The sequence below is a fragment of the Scyliorhinus torazame genome, chromosome 11 (genome assembly GCF_047496885.1).
Source record: "Scyliorhinus torazame isolate Kashiwa2021f chromosome 11, sScyTor2.1, whole genome shotgun sequence".
Classification (NCBI taxonomy): Eukaryota; Metazoa; Chordata; class Chondrichthyes; order Carcharhiniformes; family Scyliorhinidae; genus Scyliorhinus; species Scyliorhinus torazame.
The window spans coordinates 29,394,259-29,415,587 of NC_092717.1; the positions used below are offsets into that span (position 1 = coordinate 29,394,259).

The following is a 21,329-nucleotide window of genomic DNA, read 5'->3' on the forward strand; positions in this document are numbered from 1 at the left end:
AAAGAAGAAAGGTAGCAGAAGAACTTGAGGGAGGAGTTCCAGTCAATAGGGTCAACAGCAGTAATAAATTAAAATTAACCTTGTGGTGGTCGTTCAGTTTTTTTTTTTGTGAAGCTATTTTGAACTCTGTTCTGAAATAAATCTGGTAAATTATTGTGCCTGTTGGGGATACCTTCAGTAAGTCTCAGAAAATCAATGTAGTATGTATTTTGGAGCAATGTAATTTAAATGCTTTCCTAACCTAATGGTTTACAGTGCTTCATGCTGGGTTGACTGCAGCGTTCTGGATGCAGTATCTTCTAAAATTTGTGGTGCCAATGTCATAACTGCTTAAAACGTAGGGAGCAGAATATTGCTGGGCATGCTTCACAGAAAAAAAAATCCAGCCATGTAAATCTGTCATGTGAAGTCTTAGATCTTTGTTTTGCATTATCCAAAGATCTCATGGCATTGTTCCTGAATGTCAGTGGTAGAGTGACAACTGTTGAATTAACCTGCACTGGCTAATGGTTGCACCATCCAGTTCTCACCGATAAATAAGCAGGATTCCTAGTAATGAACTAACAAGGAAAACTTGGATTGGGATGTTTTGTCCATTGATGGGATTGGCTTAAGAAGGAACTTGTCAACTATTGCATGGAGTCAGCTGATTAAAGTATTGTCCTTTTTATAGTGGTTCTGTATTACACTTACTATTTCCAGTTCTTTGGTTAGTACAACCTGGTCAAGTGGCAACTATTCCCCAACTTTTGGCGGAATGTTTGGCTAAGCAGTCAGTATGCAGATGCGTACTGCATCTGAAAGCATGTGGGGGACAAAATGACCTTTCACATGGCAATTAATAGCTATCCGAGGTTGTACCAAATGAGTTTGTTTCCAGCTCCCTTACATTCTTTTCTTTTCCATAGCCAACAGAGTTGTAATTATTTACTCCACCCCCCTCACCTTTTTTGATCCAGAGGAAGTCAATACAGTTTACACTTGTGCTGCGTCTTTTAGGCCAGGGTACATTAAATCGAGACTACGAAAAGCAATTTGTCCACTTGGTCAAATGTTTCCTTTGGGGATCAGAGCACCCAGTCTGTTGTGTTAGAGGAATACTGTAAACTCATTTTATAAATGACAACTGGTCAGCATTAATTTGTGTGCTTAGTATACTGGCCAGTTTTATTAAGATGACGAGTACTGCTATCTTCCATCCTCCTCTTGTCTGTCATAATTGCCCACCTCCACCTCCAATGTTTAGCAATTTTAACTTTGCAAAAGAATCCAGTAGCTTCTGTAGATAGATTCTTTGGTGTTAAATAGAGTGCATATTTTCTCTACCTTAGCCCTTCTACCTTCTAGTTCTTTCCTATCCAGATTTGATTTGCTACTGAATTATGTTTGAGTGAGATGACAGATTGATCGCGGAGGAAGAGAATGAAAGGGGTGGATTATTCAATCAGCCAATATTTTTTGTTTTGAATGGCCAATGAGTTTATACAAGTGCACATGCAGTGCAGACAACTGGTCAGGATAGTGCTTGCTTAGCTGAAATTTATCCCAATTATTCCCCCCCCCACCCACCACCACCACCACAATGCTTCTATGGTATGACAGGCTCTCCTGGTAGTAAATGGTTAATGGTTTGCACAGTACTACAGTACATCTTCAATATTGCAGTACTAAGAAAGAATTGAATGGAAAATTGATTAATCTTACAAAATTTCTCATTTCTTTATATTTGGATTCTTCATGAAATGTAGAAACCTGTGTAAAACATTGCTCTTATACGGTGCTACATTTTAATCTGTCCTGTACTTCAAATTAACAGAATCTTCTTGACAAACACTTGATTGCCAATGCCAGTTCTGCAGAGAGCAAAGTTTTCTACTTGAAAATGAAGGGAGATTACTTTCGTTACTTAGCTGAAGTGGCTTCTGGGGATGACAAGAAAGGTATGTTGAAACATGAAATTATTTAGTTGGAGTATAGATCTCGTCATACTTGTGTGACCATCGACTGGAAATATGCTCTCTAAACATTTTGCATGGAGAAGCTAATTATAACTTTCAATTTAAGAACTAATTTGTGCTCGCAAACTAAATGTTTCATGTGTTCTTTAATTTGTCTAAATTGTTAACTTGACCGATCAGTGTGGATGTGCAATGCATAAAATGTTGAAGTAAGCATTACATTTCTAATTTCCAGTCTTGTGACTTGGGGATTCTAATTCTGAGATACTTAAAAGAAGCGGGAGGAATGTGTTCTTGTGGATCCATGGCTTTCCCCCTTACATTTGTGATCTATTCCTATTAATGAGGTTAAGGTGTTTGTACTGGTTTGTCTCAATGTGGCTACTAAATGGGTATCCTGGAAAATAGTGCTGACCTGATTCTGGCAACCTCTCCCAAGCCCATCCCCCAGTGAAATGTGCTGCTTGTTGATGAATGGTTTTGCAGATATTCATTCTGCAGGACACCTGACATGTCAAACTAGATGGTGAGTTTTGGGAAGCTACTAAATTGTAGAACTTGAGATGCACAAATGTATCTTTTTCAGCTGGTATCACTAGATAACTTTCTGCACTCCCCTCAGATCCAGGCTACTGGATTGAACTTTTTGTGCCAAATTTAAGATTAAGATCAGTAAACTCAGATTAGAACTCTGGGTGTATATTGATCACTGAAAAAGTGAACCTTGTTAGAAGGAATGAATGGCCCTCTGCCAGGGCCCATTTTCTTTGGAGAGGAGGGGCATTTACTCTTTCACTTCAGGATAATTGTTGTGGCAGAGGCCCAAGCTCATGGACAGTTGGGTGAGTGGTGAGATTGTAGTTGTTAATGGTGTTGGGTTGTATTGATGACTTTAGGAAGAATGCTTGGGGGTTTTAACTTAATGCTTCAATATTTTGATATGTTTACAGTCCAGTGCTGCTAGGTCACAGTAATTTATGTGAATCTCTTCTTGAAGATTCATCATACAGCCACTTGCAGCCTCGGCCTTCGGGGACAATGAGTTTCAATTTTCTTGGCATTGAAAGCTTTTACAAAGGGGAAAGTTTGAACTAATTTGGATAAGACTGGTTGGATCATACCTAACATAAAGGAAGAAAGCTGTGGTTGTTGAAGGTCAATCATCTCTCTTGAGACATTGATGCAAGGATTCCTCCAGAGTAGATAATGCCCGGAACATCTCAGCTATATTTTATCAATGATCCTCCTCCCATCATAAAGTCAGAAGTGGGAATGTTCACATGTTCAACACCATTCGTGACAACTCCAAAGCAGTCAGTGTCCATATGCAGCAAGTGCTAGGCAACATACAGGCTTGGGCTGATGTGACAAGTAACAACTCAGGACAATTTAAAAAGAGCAACTTGTAACTCATTCCCAGTGAGTTCTCCCAGTGAGCCAGAGAAGACACAGCCAGAGTGAGACAGAACCAAGAGTGAGTTTGGGAATTTGAATCTAAGTGGGAATTCGAAGCTGGGTGGGGAGGAAGTGCTTTTTATCCCAGGTAAGTAGTTTTTCTGGTTTTTTTTCTTTTCATTGGTATAGTTATTTAATTTTTCTTCAATGTTTATTTGTTTGTTTATTTATTTATTTATTTATTTAATTTGTTTGGGAAATTGTAATTGTTGAAGTTTACCGAAGGTTTAAGACATGGCAGGAGATCTCAGACCCTTGTCATGCTCCTCGTGTGCGATGTGGAAGCCAGGGACACGTCCACTGTCCCTGGCTCCTTCCCGTGCAAGAAGTGTGTCCAGTTGCAGCTCCTGTTAGACCGTTTGATGGCTCTGGAGCTGCGGATGGACTCACTTTGGAGCATCCGCGATGCTGAGGACGTCGTGGATAGCACGTTTAGCGAGTTGGTCACACCGCAGGTGAAAGGTACTGAGGGAGATAGAAAATGGGTGACCAAAAGACAGAGCAAGAGTAGGAAGGCAGTGCAGGTGTCCCCTGTGGTCATCTCCCTGCAAAACAGATATACCGCTTTGGACACTGTTGGGGGAGATGGCTCACCAGGGGAAGGCAGCAGCAGCCAGGTTCATGGCACCGTGGCTGGCTCTGCTGCGCAGCTGGGCAGGAAGAAGAATGGCAGGGCTATAGTGATAGGGGACTCAATCGTAAGGGGAATAGACAGGCGGTTCTGCGGACGCAATCGAGACTCCAGGATGGTATGTTGCCTCCCTGGTGCGAGGGTCAAGGATGTCTCGGAGCGGCTGCAGGACATTTTTGGGTGGGGGAGGGAGGAGGGACAGCCAGCTGTCATGGTGCACATAGACACCAACGATATAGGTAAAAAAAACGGGACGAGGTCCTACAAACTGAATTCGGGGAGTTGGGAGTTAAACTTAAAAAGTAGGACCTCAAAGGTAGTAATCTCAGGATTGCTACCAGTGCCACGAGCTAGTCAGAGTAGGAATGTCAGGATAAATGGGATGAATGTGTGGCTCGAGAGATGGTGCAAGAGGGGGGGATTCAAATTCTTGGGGCATTGGAACCGGTTCTGGGGGAGGTGGAACCAGTACAAACCGGACGGTCTGCACCTGGGCAGGACTGGAACCGATGTCCTGGGGGGGGGGGGGGGGGGGGGGCGGTGTTGGCTAGAGCTGTTGGGGAGAGTTTAAACTAATGTGGTAGGGGGATGGGAACCGATGCAGGAAGTTGGAAGGTAGTAAAACAGGGACAGAAATAAAAGGCAGTAAGGGGGAAAGTGTAAGGCAGAGAAGCCATAGTCAAAAATCAAAAAGGGCAACAGTACAAGGTACGGTGACTGAGGGGAGCTCAGTGAATAGGACCAGGAATACTAAAAGGAATAAAGCGGGAAGTGAAAACATTAAAAGTTAGCGACGCGGCAGGTTGTTACATGAAGATGTGTTCAACGACAAGGAAAATTAGGAGAAAGGTTAAGAGGAAATATAACTTAGGAGAGGTTACTGATCGAGGTGTTAAGATTCAGAACAGAGGTTTAAAAAAAAGCCAACATGAGTGTACTTTACCTGAATGCTCGTAGTATTCGGAATAAGGTAAATGAGTTGATGGCGCAAATCATCGTGAATGACTGATTTAGTGGCCATTACTGAAACATGGTTAAAGGATGGTCACAACTGGAAGTTAAATATCCGAGGGTATCAAACTATTCGGAAGGACAGAGTGGATGGTAAGGGAGGTGGTGTAGCTCTGTTATTTAAGGATAACATCCGGGCAATAGTAAGGGATGACATCAGTGCTATGGAGGATAAGGTTGAATCCATTTGGGTGGAAATTAGGAATAGTAAGGCGAAAAGTCACTGATAGGAGTAGTCTATAGGCCACCAAATAGTAACATTATGGTGGGGCAGGCAATAAACAAAGAAATAACTGATGCATGTAGAAATGGTACAGCAGTTTTTAATACCAAGATGGCGCCGGAGCGAGGCGACTCTCTGCGAGCTCTCCCAAACAGATCCACTTTTTACTTAACCTATACTCGTTCTAATCTTTTAAAAATTAACTCTAAAACTAACATTATTACTTTTCTTTTATTCCCTTTTCTTCTCATGTACTTAATGATCTGTTGAGCTGCTCGCAGAAAAATACTTTTCACTGTACCTCTGTACACGTGACAATAAATAAATCCAATCCAGTTATCATGGGGGATTTTAATCTACATGTCGATTGGTTTAACCAGGTCGGTCAAGGCAGCCTTGAGGAAGAGTTTATAGAATGTATCCGCGATAGTTTCCTAGAACAGTATGTAATGGAACCTACGAGGGAACAAGCAGTCCTAGATCTGGTCCTGTGTAATGAGACGGGATTGATTCAGGATCTCATAGTTAGGGATCCTCTCGGAAGGAGCGATCACAATATGGTGGAATTTAAAATACAGATTGAGGGTGAGAAGGTAAAATCAAACACTAGTGTTTTGTGCTTAAACAAAGGAGATTACAATGGGATGAGAGAAGAACTAGCTAAGGTAGACTGGGAGCAAAGACTTTATGGTGAAACAGTTGAGGAACAGTGGAGAACCTTCCAAGTGATTTTTCACAGTGCTCAGCAAAGGTTTATACCAACAAAAAGGAAGGACGGTAGAAAGAGGGAAAATCGACCGTGGATTTCTAAGGAAATAAGGGAGAGTATCAAATTGATTGGAAAAAGCATACAAAGTAGCAAAGATTAGTGGGAGACTAGAGGACTGGGAAATCTTTAGGGGCAACAGAAAGCTACAAAAAAAGCTATAAAGAAGAGTAAGATAGATTATGAGAGTAAACTTACTCAGAATATAAAAACATAGTCAAAGTTTCTACAAATATATAAAACAAAAAAGAGTGGCTAAGGTAAATATTGGTCCTTTAGAGGATGAGAAAGAAGATTTAATAATGGGAGATGAGGAAATGGCTGAGGAACTGAACAGGTTTTTTTTTGGGTCGGTCTTCACAGTGGAAGACACAAATAACATGCCAGTGACTGATGGAAATGAGGCTATGACAGGTGAGGACCTTGAGAGGATTGATGTTACCAAGGAGGTATGATGGGCAAGCTAATGGTAGACCAGTCTCCTGGCCCTGATGGAATGCATCCCAGAGTGCTAAAAGAGATGGCTAGGGAAATTGCAAATGCACTAGTGATAATGTACCAAAATTCACTAGACTCTGGGGTGGTCCCGGCGGATTGGAAATTAGCAAAAAAAATGACACCACTATTTAAAAAAGGAGGTAGGCAAGGCCAAGGTAATGGCAATGAGAATAGAGGAATGTGTCCCGGGGGTGGTTCATGAGGACCAAACTGGGTTTGTGAAGGGGAGACAGCTGAACACTAACATACGGAGGTTGTTAGGGGTAATGATGATGGCCCCACCAGAGGGTGAAACGGAGATAGTAGTGGCGATGGATGCCGAGAAAGCATTTGATAGAGTGGAGTGGGATTATCTGTGGGAGGTGTTGAGGAGATTTGGGTTCGGAGAGGGGTATGTTAGATGGGTGCAGCTGTTGTATAGGGCCCCAGTGGCGAGCGTGGTCACGAATGGACGGGGATCGGCATATTTTCGGCTCCATAGAGGGACAAGGCAGGGATGTCCTCTGTCCCCATTACTGTTTGCACTGGCGATTGAGCCCCTGGCGATAGCGCTGAGAGGTTCCAAGGGATGGAGGGGAATACTTAGGGGAGGAGAAGAACACCGGGTATCTTTATATGCGGATGATCTGCTACTATATGTGGCGGATCCAGCGGAGGGGATGCCAGAAATAATGCGGATACTTGGGGAGTTTGGGGATTTTTCAGGGTATAAATTGAACATGGGGAAGAGTGAGCTGTTTGTGGTGCATCCAGGGGAGCAGAGTAGAGAAATAGAAGACCTACCGTTGAGGAAGGTAACAAGAGACTTTCGTTACCTGGGGATCCAGATAGCTAAGAATTGGGGCACATTGCACAGGCTAAATTTGACGCGGTTGGTGGAACAGATGGAGGAAGATTTCAAGAGATGGGATATGGTAGCATTGTCAATGGCAGGGAGGGTGCAGGCGGTTAAGATGGTGGTCCTCCCGAGATTCCTTTTTGTGTTTCAGTGTCTCCCGGTGGTGATCACGAAGGCTTTTTTCAAAAGGATAGAAAAGAGTATCATGGGTTTTGTTTGGGCCGGGAAGACTCCGAGAGTGAGGAAGGGATTCTTGCAGCGTAGTAGGGATAGGGGGGGGCTGGCACTACCGAGCCTAAGTGAGTATTATTGGGCCGCTAATATTTCAATGGTGAGTAAGTGGATGGGAGAGGAGGAAGGAGCGGCATGGAAGAGATTAGAGAGGGCGTCCTGTAGGGGGACCAGCCTGCAGGCTATGGTGACAGCCCCATTGCCGTCCTCACCAAGGAACTATACCACGAGTCCGGTGGTGGTAGCTACACTGAAGATTTGGGGACAGTGGAGACGACATAGGGGAAAGACCGGAGCACTGGGGGGGGTCCCCGATAAGAAACAACCATAGGTTTGCCCCGGGGGGAATGGATGGGGGATATGGAATGTGGCAAAGAGCAGGTATAACGCAATTGAAAGATCTATTTGTGGATGGGAAGTTTGCGAGTCTGGGAGCGCTGACCGAGAAATATGGGTTGCCCCAAGGGAATGCATTCAGGTACATGCAATTGAGGGCTTTTGCGAGGCAACAGGTGAGGGAATTCCCGCAGCTCCCGACACAAGAGGTGCAGGACAGAGTCATCTCAAAGAAATGGGTGGGGGACGGTAAGGTGTCGGATATATATAGGGAAATGAGAGACGAAGGGGAGACTATGATGGACGAACTAAAAGGGAAATGGGAAGAAGAGCTAGGGGAGGAGATTGAGGAGGGGATGTGGGCAGATGCCCTAAACAGGGTAAACTCGTCGTCCTCGTGCGCCAGGCTAAGCCTGATTCAGTTTAAGGTATTACACAGGGCACATATGACTGGAACACGGCTCAGTAAATTTTTTGGGGTGGAGGATAGGTGTGCGAGGTGCTCGAGAAGCCCAGCGAATCATACCCATATGTTTTGGTCATGCCCGGCACTACAGGGGTTTTGGATGGGGGTGACAAAGGTGCTTTTGAAAGTAGTAGGAGTCCGGGTCGAACCAAGCTGGGGGTTGGCTATACTTGGGGTTGCACAAGAGCCGGGAGTGCAGGAGGCGAAAGAGGCCGATGTTTTGGCCTTTGCGTCCCTAGTAGCCTGGCGCAGAATACTGCTAATGTGGAAAGAAGCCAAGCCCCCAGGGGTGGAGACCTGGATAAATGATATGGCGGGGTTCATAAAGTTAGAGCGGATTAAGTTCGTCCTAAGGGGGTCGGCTCAAGGGTTTACTAGGCGGTGGCAACCGTTCGTCGAATATCTTGCGGAAAGATAGATAGGGGAGAACAAAGAAGGCAGCAGCAGCGGCCCAGGACTTGGGGGGGGTGTGGCCTGAGACAAGGCAGTTGCCAATTAGGGCTAGTTTTTATTTTTTGTTATTTAATATTTATTTATTTGTTGTTGTTTTTGTTTAAATTTAAAAAGGTCATTATTATCTGTATTGTTACAATGTTGTGTAAAGGATGCACAATGTACTGTGTTGGTTGACCAAAAATTTTCAATAAAATATTATTTAAAAAAAAAAAAAAAGGAGGTAGGCAGAAAGCGGGTAATTATAGGCCAGTGAGCCTACCTTCGGTAGTAGGGAAGATGCTGCAATCTATCATCAAGGAAGAAATAGCAAGGCATCTGGATGGAAATTGTCCCATTGGGCAGATGCAGCATGGGTTCATAAAGGGCAGGTCGTGCCTAACTAATTTAGTGGAATTTTTTGAGGACATTACCAGTGCGGTAGATAACGGGGAACCAATGGATGTGGTATACCTGGATTTCCAGAAAGCCTTTTGACAAGGTGCCACACAAGGTTGCTGCATAAGATAAAGATGCATGGCATTAAGGGGAAAGTAGCAGCATGGATAGAGGATTGGTTAATTTATAGAAAGCAAAGAGTGGGGATTAATGTGTGTTTCTCTGGTTGGCAATCAGTAGCTAGTGGTGTCCCTCAGGGATCAGTGTTGGGCCCACAATTGTTCACAATTTACAGAAATGATTTGGAGCTGGGGACCAAGGGCAATGTGTCCAAGTTTGCAGACAACACTAAGATGAGTGGTAAAGCAAAAAGTGCAGAGGATACTGGAAGTCTGCAGAGGGATTTAGATGGGCTAGTGTCTGGCAGATGGAATACAATGTTGACAAATGTGAGGTTATCCATTTTGGTAGGAATAACAGCAAAAGGGATTATTATTGAAATGATAAAATATTAAAACATGCTGCTGTGCAGAGAGACCTGGGTGTGCTAGTGCATGAGTTTACAGGCGATTAAGAAGGCAAATGGAATTTTGTCCTTCATTGCTAGAGGGATGGAGTTTAAGACTAGGGAGGTTATGCTGCAATTGTGTACGGTGTTAGTGAGGCTGCACCTGGAGTATTGTGTTCAGTTTTGGTCTCCTTACTTGGGAAAGGACGTACTGGTGCTGGAGGGTGTGCAGAGGAGATTCACTAGGTTAATCCCAGAGCTGAAGGGGTTGGATTACGAGGAGAGGTTGAGTAGACTGGGACAGTACTCGTTGGAATTTAGAAGGATATGGGGGGATCTTATAGAAACATACAAAATTATGAAGGGAGTAGATAGGATAGATGCGGGCAGGTTGTTTCCACTGGCGGGTGAAAGCAGAACTAGGGGGCATAGCCTCAAAATAAGGGGAAGTAGATTTAGGACTGAGTTTAGGAGGAAGTTCTTCACCCAAAGGGTTGTGAATCTATGGAATTCCTTGCCCAGTGAAGCAGTAGAGGCTCCTTCATTAAATGTTTTTAAGATAAAGATAGTTGTTTGAAGAATAAAGGGATTAAGGGTTATGGTGATCGGGCCAGAAAGTGGAGCTGACTCCACAAAAGATCAGCCATGATCTCATTCAATGGTGGAGCAGGCTCGAGGGGCCAGATGGCCTACTCCTGCTCCTAGTTCTTATGTTCTTATTTGTGGCACAAGTGCCAAACAATGGCCATTCCCAAAAAGACAGCGTACAACCATCTCCATGACATTACCATTGAGTCTGCCAGTCAACATCCTGGAAGTGATCATTAACCAGAAACTTAATTGGACCAGCCATATATTTACTTTGGCTGCAAGAGCAGGTCAGAGAGTGGGAATTCTGCAGAGCGTAATTTTTTTTTAAAGAAATATTTTATTAAGGCATTTATACTTTTATAACATTCTAAACAACAGAGCGGTCCAGCACATGCAAAATACTCACAATAACATACCCAACTAGCACGGTAGCATTGTGGTAGCACAGTTGCTTCATAGCTCCAGGGTCCCAGGTTCGATTCCCAGCTGGGTCACTGTCTGCGGAGTCTGTACATTCTCCCTGTGTCTGCGTGGGTTTCCTCCGGGTGCTCCGGTTTCCTCCCACAGTCCAAAGATGTGCAGATTAGGTGGATTGGCCATGCTAAATTGCCCTTTGTATCCAAAAAAGGTTAAGTGGGAGTTATTGGGTTACGGGGATAGGGTAAATATGTGGGCTTGAGTAGGGTGCTCTTTGTAATGGCCGATGCAGACTCGATGAGCCGAATGGCCTCCTTCTGCACTGTAAATTCTATGTAACTCCTAGCTACCCATATATTAGCTTCCCTGTCGTTATTCTTCACTTCCATTCTCCCCCCACCCCTTCCTGCTGACGGTCAGTTTTCCTTAAAGTAGTCGATGAATGGCTGCCGTGAAAGGAGCGAACCTCTTAAGGCAAATTTAATCTGCTCTAGCCTAAGAAACCCTGCCATGTCACTGACCCACACCCCCGACTTTGCAGGCTTCGAGTCCCTCCATCCCAGTAAAATCCGTATCCAGACCACCAGGGAGGGCAAAGCCCCCCCCCACCCCACCCCCCCCCCCCCCCACCCCTCCCGGGGCTCCTGGATCTTCCAACACTCCAAATGTTGACACCTCTGGACTCTGCGTCACCCTCCCTTCCCGGCCCAAAACATATGTACATGATTCGCTGGACTTCCCTCTGCACCGCCCACATCTGTCCTCCATCTCCTCAAAGAAACTACTCATCCGGGCCACAGTCATATGAGCCCTGGGACCACCTTGAACTGGATCAAGCTGAGCCTGGCACACGACAAGGATACATTGACTCTCCTCAGGGCCTTCTCCCATAGCCTGACTTCCAACTCTTCCTCCCACCACTTCTTCACCTCCCCAATTGGGACCCCTTCCCACTCCATCAGTTCCTTATATATTTCAGAGACCCTCCTTTCCCCATCTCTTGTTTTAGACATCACCTTATCCTGTAGTCCCCTTTACAAGGAGGCGAGGGAAGCTTGGAACTTGCCTCCGGACAAAATCCAGTACCTGCAGGTACTGGAATCCATTTCCACCTGGCAGCTCAAACTCCTCCTCTAGCTCTTCCAGGCTTGGGAAAACCTCCTCAATGAAGAGATCCCCAAACTTCTCAATCCCTGCCCGCTGCCACCTCCGGAGAAAACCTGTGATTATCACAGATCGGTGACCATACTGGCACTCCCTCCAGTCTCATTTGCCTCCATTGCCCCCACACTCTTCAGGGCTGCCAGTACCACTGGACTTGTGGAGTAACAAGCCGGTGAGAACGGCAGAACTGCCGTTAACAGAGCATTCAGACTTGTGCAGTTGCAAGATGCTGCCTCCACTCGTTGCCACACCGATCCCTCCCCCACTACCCATTTCCCACTCATCTAAATATTGGCCGCCCAGTAATAGTTAATAAAGTTCGGAAAGCCAAGCCCCCCTCACCGCGCCCCAGCTCAAGAAGGACCTTCTTCACCCTTGGGGCTTTCCCAGCCCATATAAAACCAGAGATTGCCATGTCCATCTTCCTAAAAAATGCCTTGCGGATGAAGATTGGGAGACACTGAAACACAAAACAGCAATTTCAGGAGCAATGTCATCTTCAGTTTGTACCCGCCCTGCCAATGAAAGCAGGAGCACGTCCACCTACAGAAGTCCACTTTCATTTGCTCAATCACCCTGCTTAAATTTAGTTTATGAAGCTGACCCCAATCCCTTGCCACTTGAATCCCCAGGTACCTAAAACTCCTTCCCACTACTTTGAACAACATCTGCCTCGGTCTTCTCTCCTGCCCCCTTGTGTGGATCGCAAAAATCTCACTCTTGCCCATCTTCAGTTTGTGACCTGAGAACCGGCCAAATTCCTCCAGTAATCCCATAGTTCCCCAGGTCTTGTTGGGGTGGAGGTCTATTTCGCCAACCTGTGCCTCGGCTTGGCGGGGGACCTGCTGGAGTTTTTGACCCGAGCGAAGGGACCTGCTGAGGTTTTTCACTCTAGCGAAGGTGAAGTTCGAGCTGAGGAGGGGTTCTATAACTTTTGGAGTTTGTTTATCATGCACTTTTGGGAGTTGGTTACCGGATTGGGGGTGGTCAGGGTTTTTTTTGTTTCGTATTGTGAAAATGCTGAAAATCTGTCCAATAAAAATACTTTTTGAAAAAAAGTGTGATCCACTTATCTGGATGAGTGCCGACCCAACAACACCAGAAACGCGACACCATGCAAAACATAGCCCACTTGATTGGCACCCAAGTCACCACCTTCATTCACACCTTCAGTCACCAATGTACAATGACATAGTGTGTACCATCTCTACAAGAGGCACTGCAGCACCCATCAATGCTCCTCCAACAGCACCTTCCCAACCCACAACCTTTACCATTTAGAAGGGCAAAGACAGCAGACACATGGGAACACCATCACCTACAAGTTAGTCTTGAAGCCTCTCACCATCCTGACTTGGGAACTGTATTGCTGTTCCTTCACTGTACTGGGTCAAAATCCTGGAACTCTCTAACACCATTGGGTTTACCTACACCACATGGACTGCCAATGGTTCAAAAAGTGGTTCACCACTACCTTGTCGAGGGCAATTGGGAATAGGCGAAGGAAAATGTCGGCCTAGCCAGCAATGTCCATGTCCTTGTGGGGGAGGGGGGGGGATAAAAAAGTTAATTGAAAATTATTACTGCTTGTTTGGAGGAATGGGGGAGGATACAAACCCCTGTTATGTAGCAAACTGCTACATTCATGAATGTCACTGTCAAAATGGTGTGTGACTTCAGAAGTTGTATGGTCTCATTCATTAACAATTTATCCATTTGTTCAGATTTATCTTGATACCAGTATAGTGGTGTAGCAAAATACTGGAAAACAGTATGAACTCTATTTTTAGACTACTTAAAAATATTCTCAGATGGTCTGCCATTTCACATGGGAACTTTGGGAGACTGGTTTAGACCATAAGACATAGGAGCGGAAGTAAGGCCATTCGGCCCATCGAGTCCACTCCACCATTCAATCATGGCTGATTTCAACTCCATTTACCCCTCTCTCTCCATAGCCCTTAATTCCTCGAGAAATCAAGAATTTATCAACTTCTGTCTTAAAGACACTCCACGCCCTGGCCTCCACCGCCCTCTGTGGTAATGAATTCCACAGACCCACCACTCTGGCTGAAGAAATTTCTCCTCATCTCTGTTCTAAAGTGACTCCCTTTTTTATTCTAAGGCTGTGCCCCCGAGTCCTAATCTCCCCTGCTAATGGAAACCACTTCCCTACGTCCACCCTATCTAAGCCATTCATTATCTTGTAAGTTTCTATTAGATCTCCCCTCAACCTCCTAAACTCCAATGAATATTATCCCAGGATCCTCAGATGTTCATCGTATGTTAGGCCTACCATTCCTGGGATCATCCGTGTGAATCTCCGCTGGACCTGCTCAAGTGCCAGTATGTCCTTCCTGAGGTGTGGGGCCCAAAATTGCTCACAGTATTTTCTTGGTTGGTGAGATTTGCCACTGGTCTTTCATGAACAGACTCTTCCTTCAGGTATTATGTCCCAAAAGATTGTTGTAGACTATGGACTTCCATTGGATTGGCCCATGGTTATGCTTGGCAAAGTACTACAGTGGTTTGCCCATGAATAGCCTATGAATAGGAAATCACACTGCACCAGTGTCATATTAGGCTTTTTTGGTTGCTGGCAAGCCTTGCAGCTGCAAGCCAGATTCAAGTTCCACAATGTTGCAGCACTTCACTTGTAAATGTTAATGTTCTTGATGTAAAGGATCAGTCAGCATTTCAAAGCAATCCTTTGAGTACATATACATAGGTTAGAATTTGAGACCCTTTAGGTTTCTAATCTGGATTTTTTAAATTGCTGTTCCTGAGGAAACCATAACGGCTATTAATATATTTATATAGCTTTAACATGGAAAAATATATCTCAACATTTTGCAGATACAAGTAAGAAAGGGTATTAAACCAAAGAAACAACCAAATACTTAATCTGAGGTATTTTTTTAAAAGCATAATAATAATAATCGCTTGTGTTGCAAGTAGGCTTCAATGAAGTTACTGTGAAAAGCCCCGAGTCGCCACATTCCAGCGCCTGTTCGGGGAGGCTGGTACGGAATTTCAGAGACTAATCTTGGAGGAGTGACGGAAAGCAGAAAGATTCAGCGTGTGTATGACCTGAGCATGGAAATCAGTGGTGTGGTGAAGGGTGGGGCATGCAGAAGAGATCTGAATCCGGGCACAGTTCCCTGGGTGGGGCCAGGGTTGGAGGAAGTTACTAATGCTAAAGGGCAAAGTTTTAACTGGTTTGAATTTTTTTTTTCCATGATTCCTTGGTAGAACCTGGAACTAGGTCAGTGAGAATCGGGATGATGGACCACCTTAGAGTGGCAGAGTTTTGATTACACAATGGAAATCAGGAGGCAGGCGCAAGCATATGAATAATCAGTATATCAGTATGGGGGTGCCAGAGCCGAATATTAGGGTTTCAGTCCAATTGGGCTGTGGTGGAGTATGGTGGCCTTTATGATGAAGGTACTGAGACTGGAGGAATGTTCAATTTGCGGTTGAACAGATATTAAGTAAGTAGTGTACCAAAAGCAGCTTTAATCAATACAGGGTCTAAACTCTGGGTCTAATCTCTGAAGGCAACGTGCTTGACTTGCTAGGCCTGAGTATGTCTGGGGTGCAACGTTCCTTCAATTTGAACCCGTTGTCCTTATCTGAGGAGCAGACATTTGAATTTCAGGGACTAACCCAAAACTGTTCACTGGAGTGCTGCATCTTGAATGATGACTTGAGCATTCGACTAATCCACTAAAGCTTCATTTTTAAAAATTATGTATTGTTACATCTGCAGAAGGTTGCCACCACTTGGAGCTGGTCCGATGACACATGTTTCCTCTATATTGTGCAGCGCCCCAAAAGTCCCCACACAGGCCACGCACAAATCTGTCCTTTACTGGGCATTTAATTTTTGCTTGGTCGGGGTTTTTTTTTTTCTCGTGCAGGTACGCTGTTGGTGATTGTCAGCCGTACATAAATAAACATGCGCTCCATTTTATAGTGTTATATGCTCCAAAGGGTTGTGGACCAATCATAAACTTGTGCTTGATGCAGTGTGGTTGGGGCTACTCTTCAAATCTTAGGATGATTATGCACAGAAGACTGATTGTGAGCTTTGAAAAATGGATATTTGTTCCCACCTTTACTAACCTAGATCGCAAGTTTTGATGGATTGCTGGATCAAAGTATATTTTCATCGCCTTTCCCTTCCCCTTCCCAGGGCTCAACGGCAAAGGAAACTGACAACTTGCTTAACTATAGATAAAGTGATCTGCTAAATCTGGTCCGGTGATTGAAAAATGTTGATTGTGGATGTCGGTTGTGACATTTTAAACAAGTGAAGCCTTCTATCTTCAACCTTGTATTTATGATGCAGTCTTTCAACTAGGGTTTTTGGATCCTAAGTGGGCCTGTGAACAAATCCCCTTTGATCTGCACGATGATCTCTTTGCTCATTCTCTCTTTCCCCTCCCCACCTGTCTCCATGTGATTTACCAGTCAATACTAAATAGTATTTGTACATTTCACTCAATTGGGAAATAGTGTATAAAGTGTTAACCATGAGCATTTAATTTTTTGGTGTTTTGAGTACTGGGCAGTCCTAGTATGTTTGACCATGGCACAGTTATCTGAGAAGGTGCTGTGCCATAGGGGACGTCTTGGTTCATAAACCTGTACAGTGGTTCCATCGGTTGTGGATGGGTGAAACCAGTGAGCAAGTTGGGTAGAAAAACTTCTGTTGGGAAAATTGCACTCACTATGTGCTGCTCGAGATTGCTATAGTGCTGGGCAAAACTGGTCTAATCATGGTCATTGCTAGATCCATTTATTGTATTGATAGCTTCAAGGGAAGACCATGCTTAATCCAATGCTTTCTTTTACTACATTTCAATAGGCATCTGTGGAATAGAAGTGACCTTTTTGTCACTTGTGAGCTTTACAGTTAGTGTTGATAGACCTTTTGGGACATGAAGCACATGAATTTGGGATGGGTGAATAGTGATCAGGGGAAGCTCCCTGACATGCGTTCTCCCATCAAAGTGTATGATGCTGCAATAAGTTTTTGTATAATTCTGTTGCACCCTGATTGCCAACCACCAAAACAGTGAGTGCTTCAAATTTGGCTCTTCAGTCCAATAAGTAGTTCTGGTGTGGTCTACCATTGAAGCATCCCTATACTGAGATATTTGACTCTTTAGTCTTCTCTATGAGAATTATTCATATTTTTAATAGTATCCATGTTCTTCCTGTCCAAGAACTAGGCCCAGACCCCGAAGAGAAGCTAGTCTTTTTTTTAATCCTCGCCACAATGGGGAATTCAAATTGTTTATGAAAGTTTAAATTCGATTAATTAAAGTGAATAAGTAGTGAGTTTTGCTGGCCTTTCACCTCTGGGTTCATATCTGGGCTAATTTGGTTGGATTACATTTTCCTCTGGTGTGCTTTGACCAGAGTTTGAACAGTCTCTTCATGGAAGTCCCTAGTGAGCATGGGTTTGAACCATTTGTTCTAATTTGAGAATAGCAGGTATTTCAGTTGAGGCATGGGCTGGCTAGTGTGGGAAATGGTGTTGAAGTTGGGGCAGAGTAACTGTAACCTGGAACTGCATTCCTGAAATGGGAAGCATTCCATTTTCTACTTTAATGTTCCTAGTTAACAGGACTCTATAATTTCTGTAATAGTGCTCAATGAAGTGTTTCTTTAAAAGATGCAGCAGTGGGGCCATTATAGCTTGGAACCTGCTGTTTCAGTTGTTCTGTCATGCTGAGCATGTTGTACGCAGTATCTATTTTGTAAAGCATTGGTGCAGAATATAACTTTGAAATTTTAAACGTTGTTCAAATCAAATAGGTTTATTTAAATCAGCGTCTTGTTAAATATTACGATTCAAAAGGTAAATCAGAATAAACATTGACATTGCTTAAAATGTTCAGTTAAGTTGGTCTATTAATGTCTGTCTTTTATGCATGTCTTGAACTGAGCTACAGTTGTCATTGTCAATCTTTTTTTTTTTTTAGCCACTGTGGACCATTCGCAACAAGCTTACCAAGAAGCATTTGAGATCAGTAAAAAAGAGATGCAACCAACACACCCTATCCGCCTGGGACTGGCCCTCAACTTCTCAGTGTTTTATTATGAAATTCTTAACTCTCCAGAACAAGCTTGCACTCTAGCAAAGACTGTAAGTACAAACAACATTCATTTAGGCAAAAGATTTGTTACCAGAAAATTTGCATCTAACTGTATTTTTGCGTTCTAAAAGGCATTTGACGAAGCAATTGCAGAGCTTGATACACTGAATGAAGATTCCTACAAAGACAGCACATTAATAATGCAGTTATTGAGAGATAACTTGACAGTAAGTACTATCTTGGAGAAAACATTATTGTAGAAAAATGAAAAGTGGGTATCAGTACTGTAGTTTCGTTGCTGTGGTTGATCTGAACTCGTTATGGTCAGATGGTTCTTGGCTCTATGAATACTTCGGTAGGAATATATGCTGTTTTGTGGCTTGCCAATGTTAACAATACAAGGCATATTGTGTTGTGGGCTAGTACTCTGCTCCCCATAGGAAGAGTCCTTTGACCTCAATTACAGGAACATCCGTGCACTTAATACCCAGCTGAGAAATAGAATTTGCAGAAGCCTAGGATTTGATATTCGTGTCTTGTTGCAAAAGAATGGTTTGTGGTGCGTAGGCTAAGGTGACCATAACTAGCTTTTTCTTATTTTATCGATGAAGGAATGACAATCTAAATAAAAGCAAAATGGTGATAATTTGAAATAACGGCAAAGGGAAATGGGGTCTTGCAGCATTAATGGTGGGAGAAATTATAAATTAATGCCTTGAGTAGAATATGACTCTTCTGAAAGTCATCTTCAGCTCCATGTTACATTTCTCTCTCCATTGATCTTGCCAGACTAGCTGAGTGTTCCCAGCGCTTTCTGTTTTTATTGCAATCTAACATTGGTACTGTGGGCACTTTGAAATAAATTGATTTTCAAAATTGCATTATGGAGGACATGCATCCCAGAAATTAAACCCAAAAAACCTGGGCTGTGATTTATCTTGTATCTCAATAGTTATCTGTAGTGACGTTGGATTTAGATAACCACTGTAATAATTGAGATTTAATTTACTTCTAGTTGTGGACTTCAGACAACCAAGGGGAAGAGGCTGATCCTGGTGAGGGAGGAGAGAACTAAACTTCCGCCTTCTAGTTCTGTCTGCCTCATTCCTGAATCTTCACCATCAAGACTATTTGTAATCTCTGCTGTCCCACTAGTTTCTATTTTAGGTCTTTGGAGAGCTTCTGTCACTTCTGTTGGGTCTCTGTGTTTCCCATGTGGTTTGTGTTTGATAGGGGAAGAAGAGCCAATTCATATTGGGAACTCTTGTTTGTACTGTATGTTCCAGGTGGCCAATGTAAATTCAGGGTGTGGAATTTTTATACAAGTTTTAAATGTTTGGTTAGTACCCTTTGTAGCTGTGGTTTACCACAAAGCTAATGTCAAATGTTTCCTGTACTAGCAAAGAAGGATGCCCATAATTTAGCGTATGTAATGGGAAATGGCACAGATTCAGTGCGAATCGTGCAATTTCTAGAGCGTTGCTAATCTGTAGATCAAACCTGCACCATCTATTACATGTCTCAGGATTTTTGGGATAGGGCAGAGGAGGGTTAACATTCCATGAGTTGCAAGATTCACCATTGCTCATGTCTTCATTTTGCTACACAAATGACATCTGAACATTTTATTTGTATTTAAAAGAAATTATTGTCAACGTAAGAACAAATGTACAAGCAAACATGCAGTAAAATTAAATGCTTAACTTTGATAATGTATGTTTAAGAGGTAAAAACCTTCCCATGTGTTTATCTGGTAACTACCTTTTTTTGTTTTTAGTTTTTTGCTTTGTGGTCTTGATTGCCTAACACGCATGTGGCTGTGAAATAGTTAACAGGGAAGTAATGAGATATATTGCTGTATGGCTAGCTGCATTCATGTCTTCTGGACTTTTCATAAGAACACAAGCATAATTGTTATCAAGAAAATGTGTAAAGTTGATGTAAGTGGAATAAAATGTTTTATGAATGGATTTTTTTAAATTTCAATTTGATTTACTAAATTATATGCTGATACTTGTGTCTCAAGTGGAATGGAATTCACATGTAGTCTGGATGTATGAGGTTGAAAGCTTTAGAAGAATGCTCAAAACTGCTGCCTCATAAATGAAAGAATAATTGTTCAGCATAATTTCAATCTAGATTGTCAGAAAACATGTCTTATTCCTGAAACTGTTGAAACCTAATTGAATGGATGATATACTTCCATTTTAACTGTAAATAGTACATTGGCAGTGTTTCAGTATTTGCTGAAAAATCATTTCGCTGTGCACAAGTAAAACTAAAGATTATGCATCATCTGCAAATACTTCAGAATTTAAAGTGAGACAAGCTTGGCATTTGGTTGACATCTTACCAGTAGCTTTTACAGTGGTATTTTTTCTTAGTTCCCTGGTTAAACAATACCTATTTTACAATGACAACTCCAATGTACTATGTTATGATACATCAATTATCCTTTGAAAATGTTAGCATATTAAATTTTTGTTTAACCTTCATTGATTATCAAAGTTAATACAACCCATGCAGAAATGTCTGGCAGAATAAATGTATGGACCATAAGGGATCAAAAGACCAAAAATGAGAACACAATACAAAGTTGAGAGGCAGTGAAGAAGGAACCAGCTACAGAAAAAAAGTGTAACTGTTAACAGCTGTGATATGAACCAACAGTTGTTTGATTTTGACAGCAAAATCTGTACTGTCTTGTCATTTGGGGTAAAGAATAAATGTACCAAAAACAAAATTAAATATCTGGAATAGTATGAAGAACAGAAATAAGAGTTTCCAGATTGTCTTTGTATTGTCTTTGTGCTCCCCTCCATCCTATTCAGTTCCTTTTTACCGTGTTGAATGGTTGACCGTAACAGCATCTGAAGTAATTTTCTTTCAAATTGGCACTGGAAGCAAATGTTGCCCTTTTTTTGTAAGTGCTGTCCTCTTTGTTCAGGGTCTTTTTGTTTGAATTGAATGTTATATGAATACACTAAAGTTGACACTTATCCTAGAGCAATTGCGTGAGCTTGCCTCCATGGACTCTTCAAAGTCACTTGGAGCATCAAAAGTACATAGTTACATTTAGTGTGGTGTCCTGTGTTGCGAAATAATTCCCATCTAACTAATTCCATCTAACTAAAATCGTAAAGCTGCAAAGAGGGAGATACAAGGTACTGCAATTTCTTCAGTTGTGGTTACATCCATTAAAGACATGGCCCAAAAAAGTAGACTTTCTACAGCACCACTTAACAGAATATCATGATCCAGAGCTGCAATGTTGTCCATTTCATTGTTTTTCCAT

At 42.9% G+C, this 21,329-nt stretch overlaps 1 protein-coding gene across 4 annotated transcripts in view; it reads left to right on the forward strand.

The window, feature by feature from the left end:
- LOC140385202 (14-3-3 protein zeta/delta) overlaps positions 1–20,004 on the forward strand; it is a 42,041-nt gene extending 22,037 nt beyond the window's left edge. For all 4 annotated transcript variants that reach the window (XM_072467097.1, XM_072467099.1, XM_072467098.1 and 1 more), the window contains exons 3-6: positions 1,817–1,940; positions 17,921–18,084; positions 18,166–18,261; positions 19,050–20,004. In XM_072467097.1, the coding sequence (XP_072323198.1) occupies positions 1,817–1,940; positions 17,921–18,084; positions 18,166–18,261; positions 19,050–19,109 (444 nt within the window). In that variant the 3' untranslated portion in view covers positions 19,110–20,004. The remainder of the gene's footprint in view (positions 1–1,816; positions 1,941–17,920; positions 18,085–18,165; positions 18,262–19,049) is intronic.
- Positions 20,005–21,329: the final 1,325 nt, after the last annotated feature.